This window comes from Xenopus tropicalis, chromosome 1 (assembly GCF_000004195.4).
Source record: "Xenopus tropicalis strain Nigerian chromosome 1, UCB_Xtro_10.0, whole genome shotgun sequence".
In the NCBI taxonomy this organism is placed as follows: domain Eukaryota; kingdom Metazoa; phylum Chordata; class Amphibia; order Anura; family Pipidae; genus Xenopus; species Xenopus tropicalis.
Window position 1 is genome coordinate 97563383 of NC_030677.2, and position 18155 is coordinate 97581537.

The following is an 18155-nucleotide window of genomic DNA, read 5'->3' on the forward strand; positions in this document are numbered from 1 at the left end:
CCGTGTGCCAGAGCCCTTAAACCTATGTGACTGCAACCTTTTTCAAAACTCCTAAGGGAAGTGGCAGACGGGGAGATTAGTCGCCCCGCAGCTAAGATTTGCCAAAGTCGTCCGAAGTTTCCTCTCAAGGTAAGTTCGGGCGACTTGCGGAGATCGCAGCAATGCGTATGCCATCCCACCAGTGTTTTACATTCTTGCTGGTGGGATGGCATTGCGGGGAGATTAGTCGTCTGTCATCTCCCTAACAGTGCTCTAGGATGACTGTGTCAGTAGCTGCCCCTATTCTAAATGAGTACTTGTTGAAATATTGAAGATAGACTTTAAATGTAATTTCCTTTTTCAAGTCATGGTAAAATTGCTTTACATTTTTCTTGTCAAAATGCCTTACCACTAAATGTAGCAAAGGAATGTATCCCTCATTTCCAAGTCTTTCTTCACATTGGCCAGTAGTCTGATGCTCTTCAAGCATATATTTGGAAAAATACATCCAGAGGTGCATCAAGCAAAGTGCATTTTTTTAGTGCAGTTGTCATTTTTTTTGCACGATGCAGCAAGTGCACTAGTTTCGGAGAAATGACTACAACTCCAAACACATTTTGCCACATATCCTATGCAATTGTCTGTTTGGCTACATTTCTTGTGTTTGCAAGTGCTCTGCACTTATTGATGCTTGGCACAACGCAGCAGAGCTCGATTTACAACTTTAATGAACGTGGTTTAAGTGCAACTAACTGTGGGGAAATTGCAGCAGCTGAACTTGTAACGTAAATGAGCCCTACGAGATGCATGTCTAACCCTATCTTTCTCACCATCCAATTTCCCTTCTTTTTAATAAATGTCTTAGCTAGTGGTAACAATGATATTACATTTATTTACTCTTCTTTAATTTATCCCTCACTGCGGTAAATGGAGACCTAATGGAATAACATCACTGGTAAAGGCACCTCCAAATGAACTTGCAGACACTGTTGTTTTCTGTTGTGGTACCACAAGTTTTAGATTATTTAGCAATAAAACAAGCTGAATATGAATGAATGAATAGCTTTGTGCCCCCCTGCTAGTTGGAATGTGGAATCTGTTGTGTAGTTTTGACGTTCAGTTGCCTGCTTCTGCTGATCTGGTAAACCAGAGAGAGGAGGGGAGGGGGGGTTACTGCAGCTATGAGATTGTCAGCTGGTCTCTGTACTTCCGATCCTGTGAGGAGGAGGAGGAGGAGCAGCTGTGACAGAGCCTGCTGTAAATGAGAGAGCACTGTAGCAGCTGATTTTGCCTGGCTTAGCTCGTGATGGGAAGCAATCCTCTGCTAAAGCACCCTGGACCCACTGATATTTCTAAAGTGCTAGGGGGAAAGGGAAGGCCAGACTGACGTGCTTTCAGTGCTGGTATGAGCTGCCAGTCTAGCTCTCTTAAGTGCGGCCACCTTCTGGTTGACCCTCCTACTCCTTATATGTGCTGATCCGGATGTAGACGCGTTAGGGGCAGATGCCTTCTTCCTCTTCAAAGGATTGGCCCTGACAGGTTCCTGTGCATCTTCAGCATCCCCCGCCTCTTCGGATGCGCAGGCTTCGTTCACCTCCACTTCTTCCTTTTCCTGCCTGCAACAGACTAGGCTCTGGCAATGGCCTCCACTCATCTTTCCTTCTTGAGCCAGTCCAACATCTCTTCAGGGCTCTGCTGTAGAGTCGCCACCGCTTGAGCAAATTTTGAAAGCATCTTGACACGCTGGGAGTCTCAAGATCTGTCCCTATTCCAAGGTGAGCATGCTGTCAGATCCTCTGAATTTATACTCCTCCAAAGCTCACCACTGGTTAATCAAATGTTTTTGCTTTCCAATCCCCCTTGATAATCCCCGCTGTCCCAGTGACCTCAGAGCCCCAGCAGTACATGTATCCAATAGGATTCTAACTCTTTTGACAAGGAAAAGTTGCCTCTCAGCTGTCAAAACCATTAACTGTTTGTTTCCCAGCAGCTGCCGTCCTATGCAAGGTGGTTACTAATTGCAGGATCCCCACACTTGCCAGATATGTAGCCTCTGTACCTGTGGTGTAGCAACTCCAGAGTGTCTTGCAGTTCTAGCACTGCCCATCTGGACATACCAGTTAGCAGTGCAGTATTTATTTTATACCTGCTTGTTCTAGAGTTGAAATTTGTTACAGCTGCTGCATGACTTGTGCTTGCGCTGTGCCCTGTAGCCAGCTTATGTTATGCATTCATCTTTTGACCCAAAGGGGGCTCTTTGTGGTACTTTGTTGCTGAGATGTATTTTGATTTGTGCCATGCACCCTTAACCATATTCATTGTTGTTCCCTGTAAATGCATGTTCTGCTGCTGCCATGTAGCCAAAGTAAATTATATTCCCTGTTGCGCCAAACAAAGTGTTTTTTGCTTTGTTTTAGGCAGCCTTAGCATATTCTGTTTTGCTCAGCAGGTAAAATGCATTGTGGCTTGTGTGGTGCAGCCAAAGCACCTGTGGTGCCACACCCTGCAGCCAAACACCTGCAGTATTGCACCTACAGCCAAAGTATGTGTTGCATCATATCCTGCTCTGCATTTTTCTCAATATTTTGATCTGAACCCAGAAGTTTTGTTCCTGGTACCTGTGTATGCACCTGCAGTGTGTTTTGTATGACACATTGGTGCTAAGGTTTATTCTGCATTTAACTAGGCATGAAATGTTTTTTTTTACGAATGGTGATCATCACCTTGGTGCACATCACCATGTTTTTTCCACAGTCCAGTGTCAACGTGGCCATGCACTAAGTTGCATGTCTAAATTGTGCATGATGCTCTAAAATGTACCTTATTACCTTACCACATTTCAGCGTATCACATTGAAATTTCTTCTAACATTTGCAAAGTGAAGATAACTTCACTTGCAGCATGCCAATATACACAGTGTATATACTGTAACTACATTCATTCTGCTTGAGAAAATTCTGTAGCCACTGTTGATGCAACCTGCCATTGGAGCCCTGAAATAACCACCACATGCAGCCTGGTGGTAATTACAACGTTACCTTGCATCACTGAACAGGCACATTGGTGCACCCACCCACACAAGTACAAAGAGTGAGTTTGGGTACAAAGTGGCGTAGATACGCACTCAATTTTTTATCCATTTTAGGACATTGGAGTTGATCTTCTGGCAGCTGAGGTTTGCTAGTCATCATGCCTTGGGTCTTCTTTGTAATATGCCCCATTGTCACCTTCAAATCTGATGCTTTAAAATGGATGCATAGATGGCTGCGCATTGACACTATTTATAAGGGTGAAGACACACACAGCTCCTGGTAGAAGCTACTTGTCATGGCCACAGAAAGAGACAATGCTGACCATTTACTGATAACTGTCTCTATGTGTGTTTTACCAGAGGCAATTTTCTGTATTGTCTATGGAAGGGTATTTTTTGATGTTCAGTAGCTGCTACTAAGTAGCTCTCTGTGTCTTTACCCTAAGGGCAGTGGCACAAAGGGAGATTAGTCGCTCCGCGACAAATCTTCATCGTCACAGGCGACTAACAAAGGTTTGTCGCTGGGCGACTAATCTCCCCGCGTGCCACTGCCCTAAAAGCTCCTTACTCTTGCTAATACTTGAGGGAGACCAGTGCACTTCCCAACTTGGTGAATGGTGTACAATTGTGCGCATTGACACTAGGGTGTAAAGGTAGTGTCAATATCTGTTGCTGACTTGTGGCAAACAACCTGCTGAGCCAAAAGTGATGCAACTCACACTTGATTCAGGGGAAGACCTATTTAGCATGCATATTGGTAAAATTGTGCAGGATGCACACTTCTGTGTGCCTGCAGTGATGCATATGGGGAACAAAATATAGAAGTTTGCACCTGAAAATTACACTTAGCATCATGTGCTGCATTTGTCATTCAGCCTTGGTTGTACCATATCATTAACATATGGTAGAGCATCATTCTCTATACATCCACTGATATTTTATATGCTGTTGTGCAGTGCTTCCCTGTATTCATTGGGCATGCACTGATGTGCAGAGAATAGAGAGCCTATTTATAAAATGGTAATTAGACTGTTGCATTTTGGGTGCATATTTCTCAGTACTGGTGTCCTAGCATATTCTTCCCCCAGAGCTTCTGCTGAATACTCTGTCTAATTGTGGTGTGGCTTTCAGTGCAAACTTTTAAACTGGTCTAAAAAGCTGTGCAACACAGAGATATTCAGTCACATAGCCTGTTTTATACCATTGCATTGTTGCACTCTAAAGGGAATTGCTAAGAAACATTAAATGCACTAGGGTAATCTTCAGTTTTATACATTGGTCTACACTGACAGAAACATAGACAGTCTTGGGGAGCAACTCAAGCATCATGGAAGTGCCAAATAAGGGGCTAAGATTAGGACACTATTAGGTAGTGTCTATGGACACTATCAGCTCACAAGAGGCTTTATTTGGTAGTAAATCTTGTTTTTATTTTACTAAGTTTGCCACCATGTCAGAAATATAAAAATAACTACCTGGTTTGGGGGCACCGAGAGCAGCATCCTAGCAGTTGGTGAGCAAAATGTTGCTCACGAGCCAATGTTTGGGGATCACTGCCTTAAACTATACTGACAAGCCTGGACCGTCTATCTGTGGGTTCTGAAAAATGCCAGAGGCGCTGCTGTATATGCCATAGACAGTCACTATTTAGTAGGCTAGTGGTGGGTGTTTGGGCCTCTGTGTAGTTGAAATGCCAGGCATAAACAAGTACAATTTAGGTGCTTTTATACTTGAACTTATTAACAATCTAGAGCGCTACATAAAATTTTATAGGCGCTCACTAAATATGTCCAGTTGTTCGGGTGCATATGCACAAACCCTTTACTTAAAAAATGACCTTCGATAATTTTTGAAGGATGTGTCACTCACCGTTCCGAAGAACCCACAGAAAAGGGAGAAACAAATCAACACAGGTAAATTAGGCGCGCACTCCACAGGATCACAGTTTCGGTACGATGGTCAAGCTTTATTTCACATCGTTAAAGGGTCTGACGCATTTTGTGTGTTAAAACATGTAATCATAGTTGTAAGGTTTGATATAATATCCTATGTTCTCATATTCATATAATCATATATTCATATATGCATGTATTTTGATACTTTGATACACTTTGATGCTTAGCATATCATACTCCATTTTAGAAATGTACCTCCATTTTGTGACAGCAGACAGCAAGGCTTGAACATCCCATAATAGTTGTTTTTGCCAATTAGTACTTTTGCATAGCTTGCATTTTACAGGATGTGAACCTTCAAAAAGTAACTTTTTCTTATCTGTGTACTCTATGTAAAATTTATGTCCCGCCTTGGCCGTCCTTGAAGAACGTCCTTGAGGATAATGAGGTTCTACTCTATTTTTTGGAAATGATTCCTTTGTATCTGCATGTACTCAAAAAGGGTATATAAGCTATAATCACGTAAGAATAAACTGAACAAGTTTGAACCTCCATTGTGGTTGTGTCGCCCTTGTTCCCGTGCACGCCTTTGTCCTGGCAGGAGAGCTCCCACAGCTGACTTGTTTTAGGATTTGCGGTCAGGAACCCTTACAATAGTGTCTACGATTACGTGTTTTGTGCAGCTTGTCTGAGTTTCCAGGTCTTTTATTAGTGATCAGCAGGGCCACCATCAGTGGGGGGACAGGTGGTAGTGCTGTCAGTGTCATCCTGAGTGTGCTGCAGTACGTAATTTTATGGGATCAGAGGTGGGTCCCTAGGAGTGTTATTAAGATGCACATTTTTCTCAAAATACTGTGGTGCATTCTATGTAGTTGGCAGGGCCCACCACCCATGGTGTTTGTCAGCAGACCTGCTTTTGTACAAATGCTTTTCCATGAACATTTGGAGTTGTGAATATAAGTGCAACAAGAGTGATAGAGACATACCAATTAAATTATCAGACATCTTGCAGGGAGGAGGAAATATTTATCTGTATAAGTGAAAATACTAATTATATATGCTTATGAACATGATTCTTTTTTCTTTGTATTATTCTTATTAAAACAAGCTTTGCCTTCCAACATAGCTTTATGTCATTATTTAATTGTATTTCTTCTTAAGGAACACGTTCATTATGATAAAAAGGTATATGTCCCTAGCTGTTAGTGCTAGCTTGCCTTGGATGTAAAAATACGTGTTTTTCTGTCACATGAGCAAATCAACCTATCCCCCTTGCATAAAGTGTGAAATAGATTAATTTACTAGGTGAGATGTCTTCACTCTGTCTCGGATTTATTCTACCACCCCCCATCTTGTCATTGCACCATTTTTTTCTTATACAATTAACAAAATTCCCTGTGGTACCCTGAATGTGGGCACTAAAAGAGTAGATAAGGATCGAGGTAGGAGAGAAAGGAGAATTATTTCGGGGAAGTAAGCAAATGCAGGGTCAGATGAGGTGAGATAAAGCAGGCTGGGAAATGCTGCAGATTGTATGGAGCTTGAATGCAGTGCTACAGCAGGCAGCCACATTTTAGTCTGTCATGAAATTGATGTGTTCTAAAGGCCAGTATAGCATTGTTTTATAACCTACGATTTCTAAAATATTAATTTAGTAGTGAATTCTTTTTTGTCTGCCATCCCCGTATGCCTGAAAAATATATATATAGAGATAGCTTATTAGATGTGGGTTTTTTGAGAGAATGCTTCATAGATATTTTCTAAGGGGAGACATCTTATTAGTGTTGCTTCTTGAGGAAACCTGCTTGGAAAATGAGAGAGAGATGCTGTAGCTATACAGCAAGTCAAGGACGAGAACTGCTAGTTTTACTGCAGAATAACAATATTAAAAGCGGCAAACGGAAAAACATTAAGAAACATTATTAAGCAAAACATTGTTCACTCTAAGTTAGGGACCTTTCATGAAGATTAAATGTATTATTATTATTATTTTTTTTTTTTTTTTAAATAACTCAAGATATTTGCATATTTCTGAATATGTAAAATATTTACTTTTTTTACATTTTTCACTAGGCTATTAATAATCAGAATATTAACATAGATATTATACGCAAAAATATTTTCGTGTATTGAGCTCCCCAAGGTTAATTGCATTATGTATTCTCTTACTGGAGTCATGTTACTGGAGTCTTGTTATCACAAAGGGAATATGTTGTTATATTCATTGCTTTTTTGCTACCCTGCCACACAGCCAGTATTTCACTGGCCTGGACCAAAAGAATTGCTTATTTAGAGAGCTGTCAGGAGAGGATCACATCAACTCACAATGTGGTCCAAATCCGATGGTATTTTCAAATCCACCTATCATAAAGATATCTTTATGATTTTTTGGCCAGATATCATGCTGTCAGGAGGGCCGCATACAAGGCATAGGTGACCTTACATAGGCCAACAATAGCTGCTGACCTCATCACCCATGTATGGCCACATAAGCAGTGGCGTGAGGCAGGCTTGCCAAAGCAGTTAAAAACTTCATGAGAGGAGATCAGTTCATCAGAATGGCAAGGAGGGGTTCTGTGGTATCAGAGTCCATAGTGTAATAATAGCTAGGCACAGTACCTCTTATTGCACTGAACCTATAACAACAAGTGGAATTTTCCAATAGTGAGAACAGGAAACAGGCCACATCAAACTGGGTGAGCAATAAAGAGAGTATAACCTTAAAGGAGAAGGAAAGGTAAAAACTAAGTAAGCTTTATCAGAAAGGTCTATGTAAATACTGCCATAAGCACTCACAGAAATGCTGCACTGTGTCCTCTGTCAAAAGATTTGTTTTCCTGTGCCAGAGACATGCAGCTCTCTCCGATCTCCTGCTCCTCCCTCCCTCAAGAATGCTAAGAACTCACTCCTCCCCCTCCTTAGGAATGTGGATCTGAGCCATTCAACAGGAAGCTTCCTCATAGTCTTACAAACTGCGCATGTACACCGGTCTGGGTCTCGGTGCAGGAGCAAGGCATTATGGGAAGTTTCATTACAGAGCTCAGCATTTTTTTTTTTCCTATAAGGCTTCTTATCATCTGAACGGGAGAAATATGGGGAGACTAAGGGCACTATTGAGAGAACTGAAGGTATGCCTGCAGCTTGAGATGAACTCTGTATTAGCCTTTCCTTCTCCTTTTAACTAGGGAGCTGCACAGACAATTTGCTTTTTATTTGGAAAAAAAAATACTTTTTCTGAGTTTGTAGGGTATCCCAATATTAATGGCTTAACTTTACGATTTTCATTAAACTTTAAATTTTTGGACTACACGTTGGGTTAGTACTCCCTGTATAGGAAAGATTGTGTGTCCAATACTATTTTGCAAGCCATTCCCTCGCATCAGAAAAAAAAACCTTTTCAATAATTTTCCTGTAGGTCAGTTTTTATGGCTTAGATCATTGATCCCCAACCAGTGGCTCGGGGGCAACATGTTGCTCCCCAGCCCCTTGGATGTTGCTCTCAGTGCCCCCAAACCAGGGAGTTATTTTTGAATTCCTGACTTTGGGGCAAGTTTTGGTTGAATAAAAACAAGATTTACTACCAAATAAAGCCCCTGTAAGCTGACAGTGTGCATAGAGACTGCCTAATAGCCAATCACAGCCCTTATTAGGCTCATCCATGAACTTTTATGATGCTTGTGTTGCTTATGTCTTTTTACATTTGACTGTGGCTCCCGAGTAAGAAAGGTTGGGGATCCCTGGCTTAGATGTTTATGTTCTAATTTTCAAGATATTGTTACTGAACCCTGGCATTAATTAAGAATTAGGTTACTTTCAAGGGATACTAGATGCTTTCAAGAGAGCCCTGTCTACTCCATGTATATGTCTATGTTTAGGGGATTCTCTACCAAGGGTTACAATGAACATAGAGTCGCACCTCGGTCCAAGGCACCATTATATATTTGTAATTACAGTCCACAATTTTCACATATCGACAACTCTGGCTTCTGCACCATTTCCTTTTAACTTGGACATGCACAAAACAATTTTGAAGAATTTTGCCATTGTGTTTTTTCCCACACTAACCATCTCTCATTCCTACTTCCCATTGGTGCAAACTATTTTAGCTGCCCCAAAGATCAAACTTGGGGCTTACACAGCAGTTGTATGGAGATGAAAATTAAAGAATATTATCTTGCTTCCCACTGAGCTAACCCTTTTTAGAAAGAACCAGCAACTATCGGAAGAAGTAATGTTTAAAAATTGTATATCAGACTAATGCTGTAGGTTTTAATTTAACAGCAGTGGGAGCTGTAGTGTAATTATAGGGCCCCCATCCCTCCCTCTTTCTCCTCTCTTTCAGGCACCTCCAGTATCAGCCATGGTTATACATTGCAAAGTTAAAGGTACAAGGAATCATAGACTGTGATACTATCTTTTCTGATCATACTTGAACAAAGAGAAAACACATTATGCCTGTATATACAGTGATTTTTGTTTATTATTATTTTTAGGAAGTTTTGTTAAAACATTGCGATAAGTTTTTTTGCTATGCATGCCTTTAATGGAATGTCTTCCCAAAAGCACAATATGCAATTAGAGGTGTAATTGAAAATAAAACAACTTTGCAGTAAAGGTCACAAGTCTTTTTTAAAGAATTAATTTCTTGAACTTTCAAGAAATTCAATTGAAGAAGAGAGTGCAACAAGACCTTGGGCACTTTGTGCAGGAGTGAGTGGATCTCCTACCCCTAGCCCAGTGTTCCCCAACCAGTGGCTTGTGAGCAACATGTTGCTCCCCATCCCCTTCGATGTTGCTCCCAGTGGCCTGAAAGCAGGGGCTTATTTCAAAATTTTTGGTTAGGGAGGCAAGTTTTAGTTGCATAAAACCCAGTATAACAGAGCCATCTGTAGGCTGCCAGTCCACATAGGGGCTATCAAATAGCCAATTATAGCTCTCACTGGCACCTCCAGGAACATTTTTCATGCTTGTGTTGCTCTCCAAAACGTTTTCCATTTGAATGTGGCTCATGGGTATAAAAGGTTGGGGATCCCTGCCCTAGCCTCTAAACTCCTGAAATGTCTTGTCTTTTCTTGTGTCTTGTGTAAATCCCTCTGCTTTTGATACTGTCGACCATTCTGTCCTTATGCAAATTCTCTATTCTCTGGGTATCCGGGATCAAGCTTCATCATTGTTCTCTTCCTATCTTTATAATCACTCCTTTTCTGTTGCTTTTGCTAACAAATCCTCTTCCCTGGTTCCGCTTAGTGTAGGAGTGCCTCTGTGCTTGGCCACTTAAAATGCAACCTAGCTATAACAGAGCTCATTTTCTTCCCGCCCAAATCTAGCCCTTCTCCTCCTTTCACCATTACTATTGATGGCATGACCTATAAGCCTGTTAATTCAGCATACTGCCTGGGGGTTACCTTTGACCAGTCCCTCTCCTTCTCTAACTGCCACAACCTGCCGCTTTTTCCTCCACAATATTGCCAAAATTAGCCCATGTCTACCACAATTTACTGCTTAAACACCAATCCATGCCCTTATCCTTTCCTGATTAAATTGCTGCAATGTCCTACTAACTGGCCTCCCAGACTCCCACCTCTCTCCCCTGCAATCAATCATAAACTCTGCTGCTAGGATCCTCCTGCTCTGTCCTAAGAGGGAACCTTTTCAGGCCCATGTATGTAGCATGTAGCATGGCTGCCTGTTAAGCAAAGGATAACATACAGAACTCACTCTCTTTAAGAAAAAACTCGGATGCTACCTTTTGGAGCACTAAAAAATAATTATTTTCTAGCCCTGCGCTTAAGGGCAAATGCCCATACCTTGTGCACTCTTCTTCCAATTTGTGCCTGTATGTTACCCGACCATGTACGGGGCAGGCACCTCCTCGCTACTGTGTCTCATACCACATAGCACTTAATCTCTGTGTATTTATACTTATATATTGTATTTATTATAACACTTGTCCTCCCTGTGTGTAATTTTGTATATTGTAAGTTACATACATACATACAGTGGTGTGAAAAACTATTTGCCCCCTTCCTGATTTCTTATTCTTTTGCATGTTTGTCACACAAAATGTTTCTGATCATCAAACACATTTAACTATTAGTCAAAGATAACACAAGTAAACACAAAATGCAGTTTTTAAATGAGGGTTTTTATTATTTAGGGAGAAAAAAAATCCAAACCTACATGGCCCTGTGTGAAAAAGTAATTGCCCCCTGAACCTAATAACTGGTTGGGCCACCCTTAGCAGCAATAACTGCAATCAAGCGTTTGCGATAACTTGCAACGAGTCTTTTACAGCACTCTGGAGGAATTTTGGCCCACTCATCTTTGCAGAATTGTTGTAATTCAGCTTTATTTGAGGGTTTTCTAGCATGAACCGCCTTTTTAAGGTCATTCCACAACATCTCAATAGGATTCAGGTCAGGACTTTGACTAGGCCACTCCAAAGTCTTCATTTTGTTTTTCTTCAGCCATTCAGAGGTGGATTTGCTGGTGTGTTTTGGGTCATTGTCCTGCTGCAGCACCCAAGATCGCTTCAGCTTGAGTTGACGAACAGATGGCCGGACATTCTCCTTCAGGATTTTTTGGTAGACAGTAGAATTCATGGTTCCCTCTATCACAGCAAGCCTTCCAGGTCCTGAAGCAGCAAAACAACCCCAGACCATCACACTACCACCACCATATTTTACTGTTGGTATGATGTTCTTTTTCTGAAATGCTGTGTTACTTTTACGCCAGATGTAACAGGACACGCACCTTCCAAAAAGTTCAACTTTTGTCTCGTCGGTCCACAAGGTATTTTCTCAAAAGTCTTGGCAATCATTGAGATGTTTTTTAGCAAAATTGAGATGAGCCATAATGTTCTTTTTGCTTAAAAGTGGTTTGCGCCTTGGAAATCTGCCATGCAGGCCGTTTTTGCCCAGTCTCTTTCTTATGGTGGAGTCGTGAACACTGACCTTAATTGAGGCAAGTGAGGCCTGCAGTTCTTTAGATGTTGTCCTGGGGTCTTTTGTGGCCTCTCGGATGAGTTGTCTCTGCGCTCTTGGGGTAATTTTGGTCGGCCGGCCACTCCTGGGAAGGTTCACCACTGTTCCATGTTTTTGCCATTTGTGGATAATGGCTCTCACTGTGGTTCGCTGGAGTCCCAAAGCTTTAGAAATGGCTTTATAACCTTTACCAGACTGATATATCTCAATTACTTTTGTTCTCATTTGTTCCTCAATTTCTTTGGATCTTGGCATGATGTCTAGCTTTTGAGGTGCTTTTGGTCTACTTCTCTGTGTCAGGTAGCTCCTATTTAAGTGATTTCTTGATTGAAACAGGTGTGGCAGTAATCAGGCCTGGGGGTGACTACAGAAATTGATATTGAAACTGAAAATTGAAATTGATAAACCACAGTTAAGTTATTTTTTTAAGTTATTTTTTAACAATCACTTTTTCACACAGGGCCATGTAGATTTGGAGTTTTTTTTCTCCCTTAATAACGTAAACCTTCATTTAAAAACTGCATTTTGTGTTCAATTATGTTATCTTTGACTAATAGTTAATGGTTTTTGATGAGCAGAAACATTTAAGTGTGACAAACATGCAAAAGAATAAGAAATCAGGAAGGGGGCAAATAGTTTTTCACACCACTGTACATGCCAAGGGTGGGATTACATTGCAGGGATGCACCAATTGAGGATTGACAGCCTTTTCTGAATACCTTTTATCAGAAATGATATATGTATCTAGAGATCAATTGTCAGTCAGCCTGTTTTATTGCTCTGTGTATGGCACACACCTTGCATCTTGTTTTTATATTGACCTTTCTATTATTAAGTGTTGATTAATGTGGTGAAGCTTAAAATAATTACTAATGAATGATTATGGATTTGTATACATAGATAATTATTCTACAAAACTTCAGATTTTTCATCTATTTCTATTTTAATCTATTTTCTAGCTGGCTCTTACAGAAACTAATATGGAAAGAGGAAGAGGACAGAGGGAAGGTGCCGGTGTAAGCCGTAATATTTACCCACAGCAGTACAGCTATCCTTCATCACAGAGTTTAGAGATACAAGAGCTTGCATCTAAACGAGTAGATATTCAGAAGAAAAGGTTTTACCTGGATGTAAAGCAGAGTGCAAGAGGACGTTTCTTAAAGATAGCAGAAGTCTGGATTGGAAGAGGAAGGCAAGACAATATCAGGAAAAGCAAGCTGACTTTGTCTTTGTCTGTAGCTGCTGAATTAAAAGACTGTTTAGGTGACTTTATAGAGCACTATGCTCATCTGGGACTGCGTAGCAGTCATGCACAGAGGAGTGAACATGGAAGTGACAAAGAACATGAACCTAGAAGAAGACCACACCCATCTTCCCCTTCTGGATCTGTAGGATCAGAAGAACCCATGACACACAGTGTTCTAAAAACTGAATATATTGAAAGGGACAACAGAAAATATTACCTTGATCTTAAAGAGAACCAGCGAGGTCGTTTTTTACGTATTAGGCAAACAATGACAAGAGGTCCTGGAATGATTGGTTATTTTGGTCAGAGTTTAGGCCAGGAGCAAACTATAGTTTTGCCAGCGCAAGGGATGATTGAATTTAGAGATGCTTTGGTCCAACTTATTGAAGACTACGGAGAAGGAGACATAGAGGAAAGAAGAGGTGGGAATGAAGAACCTCCTGAGCTTCCAGAAGGAACTTCTTTCAGGGTAGACAACAAAAGGTTTTACTTTGATGTGGGCTCCAACAGATATGGCATTTTCTTAAGAGTAAGTGAAGTTAGGCCGCCTTATCGCAACACAATTACTGTCCCTTATAAAGTCTGGACTAGATTTGGGGATAATTTTGTTAAGTATGAAGAAGAGATGAGAAAAATTTACAACAGCCATAAAGAAAAGAGAATGGATGCACGTGTGGACAGCAGTGAAGAGCAAGAGTGTCCTGAATAAAACATTTGTAAAAGCACTTTAACATTTTACATGTCTTTTATTTGGAGACAAATGCAGGCTTTCAAAAGGATTTTCCGTTTTGTTGTTGTTTTTTTTTTTTAGCTGTGTGTCATTCAAGAGTCTGGTATGTATAAACTACAACAGAAACACACAAGTGAGTATACCAGCCTCCTTAGAGCTACTTCAGTAGATTCAAGACTATAGAAGTATGTTTTTGATCAGCACAAAAAGTTCAACACGTAAATACCTTAGGTAAGGCTTGAATTGCACTATCAAATCTAATTCCTTTATATCTATATTTCTACCTGTATAGATATATTCTACACGTACAGAAAGAATTATTATCTCAAATTACTTTTGCTGTATGTATTTGGTTTGAAAAGAAAAGCTTTGCCAAGCTTATTATATACTGGGCATTTAATACTGTGAATGTATAGGAAATGCATTTACATTTTTAAAAAGATGAAATATACGAGTTTAAGTAGCTGCTGGATACTGTATCAAACTGTCAGAGTGACAGTATAGGAAGCTGGACTGTGGGTGTTTTAGTGCTCGGCTGTTTACGATGTTTATAGCCAAGGAATATATATATAAATATATAAACATCTCATTATGATATAAGCTATTTAAATGTATGATTACAGATAAACAGTTGGGAAAAATGGGAGGATAAAAAGAGCCTTTACCTTTTTTAAATCACAGTGTTGCCTTCAGATTTATAAATATTGCAGAGGTAAAATAAGGTAAGACAAGTGACATTTCTTGGTTATGGCTCAAGAACAAAAATGTTCTCTTTTTTTCACAACTGTTCTCTAAATATTGGTGCACCTACCTGTAGGTCTGTTCTAAGCTGATGATTTGTTTAAACTCAGAATATCTATTTGTGCTGGGTTCTGATTAAAAAAAAAATGGCAGTTGCTATGATTAGATGTTTAATAGTAGTGTGGTGCAGCATCCTATAGCAAAAAATATGAATGGGTAAAGATATTGGATCCACAATAACAATGAGAGAGGGTTCTCATTAGTATTAGTGAACAACAAAATCATATAAAATTTGCCCTTACCAGTGTATTTTTTTGCACAATGGTTGCTGAATTTGTATGTTGGTGTAGAAGCACTGAAAAGTTTTATTTTGTTAAAAAAAAATATATATAAATATAGATATATATATATGCCATTAGTGTTAATTTCATTAGTTAAATGAAACAATATATATATATGTATAAAATAATTATGCATGTAAGGAATACCCAGAAAGTTACTTTTAGTGCAGTTAATAAGTGGGGTACACAGTTTGTATCACTGAATGCATTTGCTGCTAATCTCAGTGCCTGTAGTAAGGGGGAAAAATAATCACACAGCGCATTTGGTGAATGAATGTAACTGCTACTATCATTTAAGTTAGGCATTATCAATAAGGACAATCTGTGACCAAGAGCTGGAATTATTAAAGGACCAATAATGCCAGCATTTGAAATGCCTTAAAAGCATTCACAGTTGGGACAGGTTTACTAAAATTCACAAAAAAAAAAAATTTACGACCTTTTTCCTGCTTTGTCAGGGAAACCATGGTTTTCTGATTATTTACTTTTATTAGTTTTTAGTTTTCGTTTGTTCAAAATCATGCAACAAAACATTTTTGCACCCAGGGAAAATTTTTGATCAGAATTTTCACCCAACACAAAAATAATGTTGGGTACTTTTCAGATTAATATTATGATAGAATTTTGGCAGGCTTGTTGTAGTTTTAATCATAGGATAAAATATAGGTGAAAAGCACTGAGGGAAAGCTGGAAAATGCTTTAGTAAGTAGTGCAATACACATTTACATATACAAATTGTCATATTTAAGAACAAAGGGGAATTTTTAGAAATTTTACAAATACTCACAGTTTAAAAACTTGTTTTTAGTAATTCATTTAGTGGAAACAATTAACCTTTAGTAAATATGCCCTATAATGTGTAATTTTGAAAGCATGATATTTCCTTAGCATGATATTTGTATACCACTGTATACAGCGTATTAAGTTCTTGTAGTTTTCTGTTGGCTTTTGGCAGTTTAAGAATAAATATTTGTAAGGCTTGTTGAATGCAATAGATTGTATGGGACTTTGTTTAGACAGGAAATAAAATATGGCCAGACACATCTGAACCAATGGTAAACTATATGCAATAAAACATTTTTGGTGTTACTGGTCCTTTAAGAATGCCCATTCTATATTATTAAATAATATGTTAAAACAACACAACTAACTCAGTATGCTTTAAGGGCAGCCCTCAATCAAATACATAGTTAACATTTATCTATATTTGTTGGTTAAAGGCCAACAAAACAAATTTACCCTCATATGTAATATAAGGCACTGAGTTGGCCCAGGAGCAGTAACCCATAGCAACCAACAAATCAAAACAGATGACCAGTAAATGCCTGCTAATTGGTTGCTATGGATTACTGATCCTGGGCAAATGTAGTGCCTTTTATTACATAAGCCCCTTACAGTCTTAATTTGCCCCCCAGCATAAAGCAGCCCATGTATATATGTCCACTGGGACTGCAACCATAGATCAACCAACTCTAATCCATCCTTTTTTTATTTGTCCTGTTCGATAATGTCTGACCAAAAAAAAAAAAAAACATTTTAATGGTGCATACCCAGAAAAATATAGAATAAAGCATATTTATTGTCACAATTGCATCAGTGAAACAATTTTAATACTACGTTAATTCTAAGAAATGAAAGTATTTACCTGTGAACATAGTCATCCTACCAAATTAAATGACCTATTGAACTAAGCACACAATCACTTTAGGACAGCAGGGATCCAGAACATGTGGGTTTCTCTGTTCGCTGCATCATTAGAAAAAATACATAGCCATGAAGTCTCCTGCAGTATAAAAGAAGCCTAACATCATCTTTTATCACATAATACAGACGTTTATACATGCTCTGTTTAAAGAAATGCATTCCATTTTCTCAATAACATTTTGAATTCAATTCTTATTTTTTTTTATTTGAAAACAGAATTAGTTATTTAGAAGTTATTTTACCCTTCTATTGGCCATTATGCCTAATAGGGAAATAGTGCAATGACTCTTAGCACTGCTGCTTTGCTTAACTGGAGTCCTAAATTTTTCCAACCTGGGCACTCTGCAAGGAGTTTGTATGTTTTTCTTGTATGAGTTTCTGCTGGGTACTCTGGTTACCTCCCAAAGACATACAGGCAGGTTTTTTTGCTGCTAATAAATTTTACCCCAATGTGTGAATATGACAAGGACTAGATTGTAAGCTCATGCAAGGCAGGGACTGATGTGAGTGATAATCTGTAAAAAGCACTGTGTAAATGTGGCAGTGTTATATAAAGAATGATAAGTAAAAATAGTAGAATCTGCATTAAAACTCTACTTAAAGATTTTGCAAGGTAGAGAACCATATTCTACCAGGCAGCAAATCTAGTCTTTATGACTTTAAGTAATATGTAGCAAAATCTGTCTAGTTTAGTGGAACTGAAGCTGGAGCTAAAGTTAAGATGAGAAAAGGCTTCAAATATTATCTAATTTTAAGACAGAGTTGTTTATGAATGTTTTCATGGCATAAATGGGTAAACCTTTGTCTTTTGTTTTTTGGGGTTTTTACACATTTGTGATTATAATGCTAGAGTACTACCTATTATTTAAATAAATGTAAAGTTGCTAATTACATTGGGTCCTAGAATTAGCTATAATTTTGATGTGATGAAATATGAACCACTGGTTTTATCAACAGTATATAAGAATGTATGAAAATAGTACTAATATGTTTGGTTGGAATATTTTATTCTTGCCAGGACATACCTCCATTTTGTTTTCTGAGTCCGTGAATGGAAAATAGCTTAGTATGCTGAGTTGTATAGCTCCATCAATAACTTTGTTCAGGTAATACATTAAACACAGGGAAACAAATATGTAGCTCTATAAGTAGAGGACCTGATATCCAGAATGCTCAGGACATTGAGTTTTCCAGATAAGATGTCTTTCTGTCATTTGGATCTCCATACCTTAAATCTGCTAAAAATCATTTAAATATTTAATAAACTCAATAAGAAGTATTATATGTTAGGATCAAGTACACGGTACTTGTTTTATTATTACAGGGAAAAAAATTCAATTATTTATTTAAAATGGAGTTCATGGGAGATGACCTTCCCATAATTTCTGTATTAGGGGTTTCCAGACCATGGATCCCATACCTATACTTAAAAAACAGGAAGCCTGCTAGTCAATGTACAGTGAGCAGTAGGGAGTTCCTGGGACAACAGTGTAGCCTCTAATAAC

General features: G+C 38.9%; 1 protein-coding gene across 1 annotated transcript; it reads left to right on the top strand.

The window, feature by feature from the left end:
- Positions 1–210: 210 nt before the first annotated feature.
- Positions 211–15926, top strand: LOC116406454 (purine rich element binding protein G). Its single transcript, XM_002939261.5, has 2 exons — positions 211–1754; positions 12848–15926. The coding sequence occupies exon 2, from the start codon at positions 12869–12871 to the stop codon at positions 13841–13843; it is 975 nt and encodes a 324-aa protein (XP_002939307.1). The 5' UTR covers positions 211–1754; positions 12848–12868; the 3' UTR covers positions 13844–15926.
- Positions 15927–18155: the final 2229 nt, after the last annotated feature.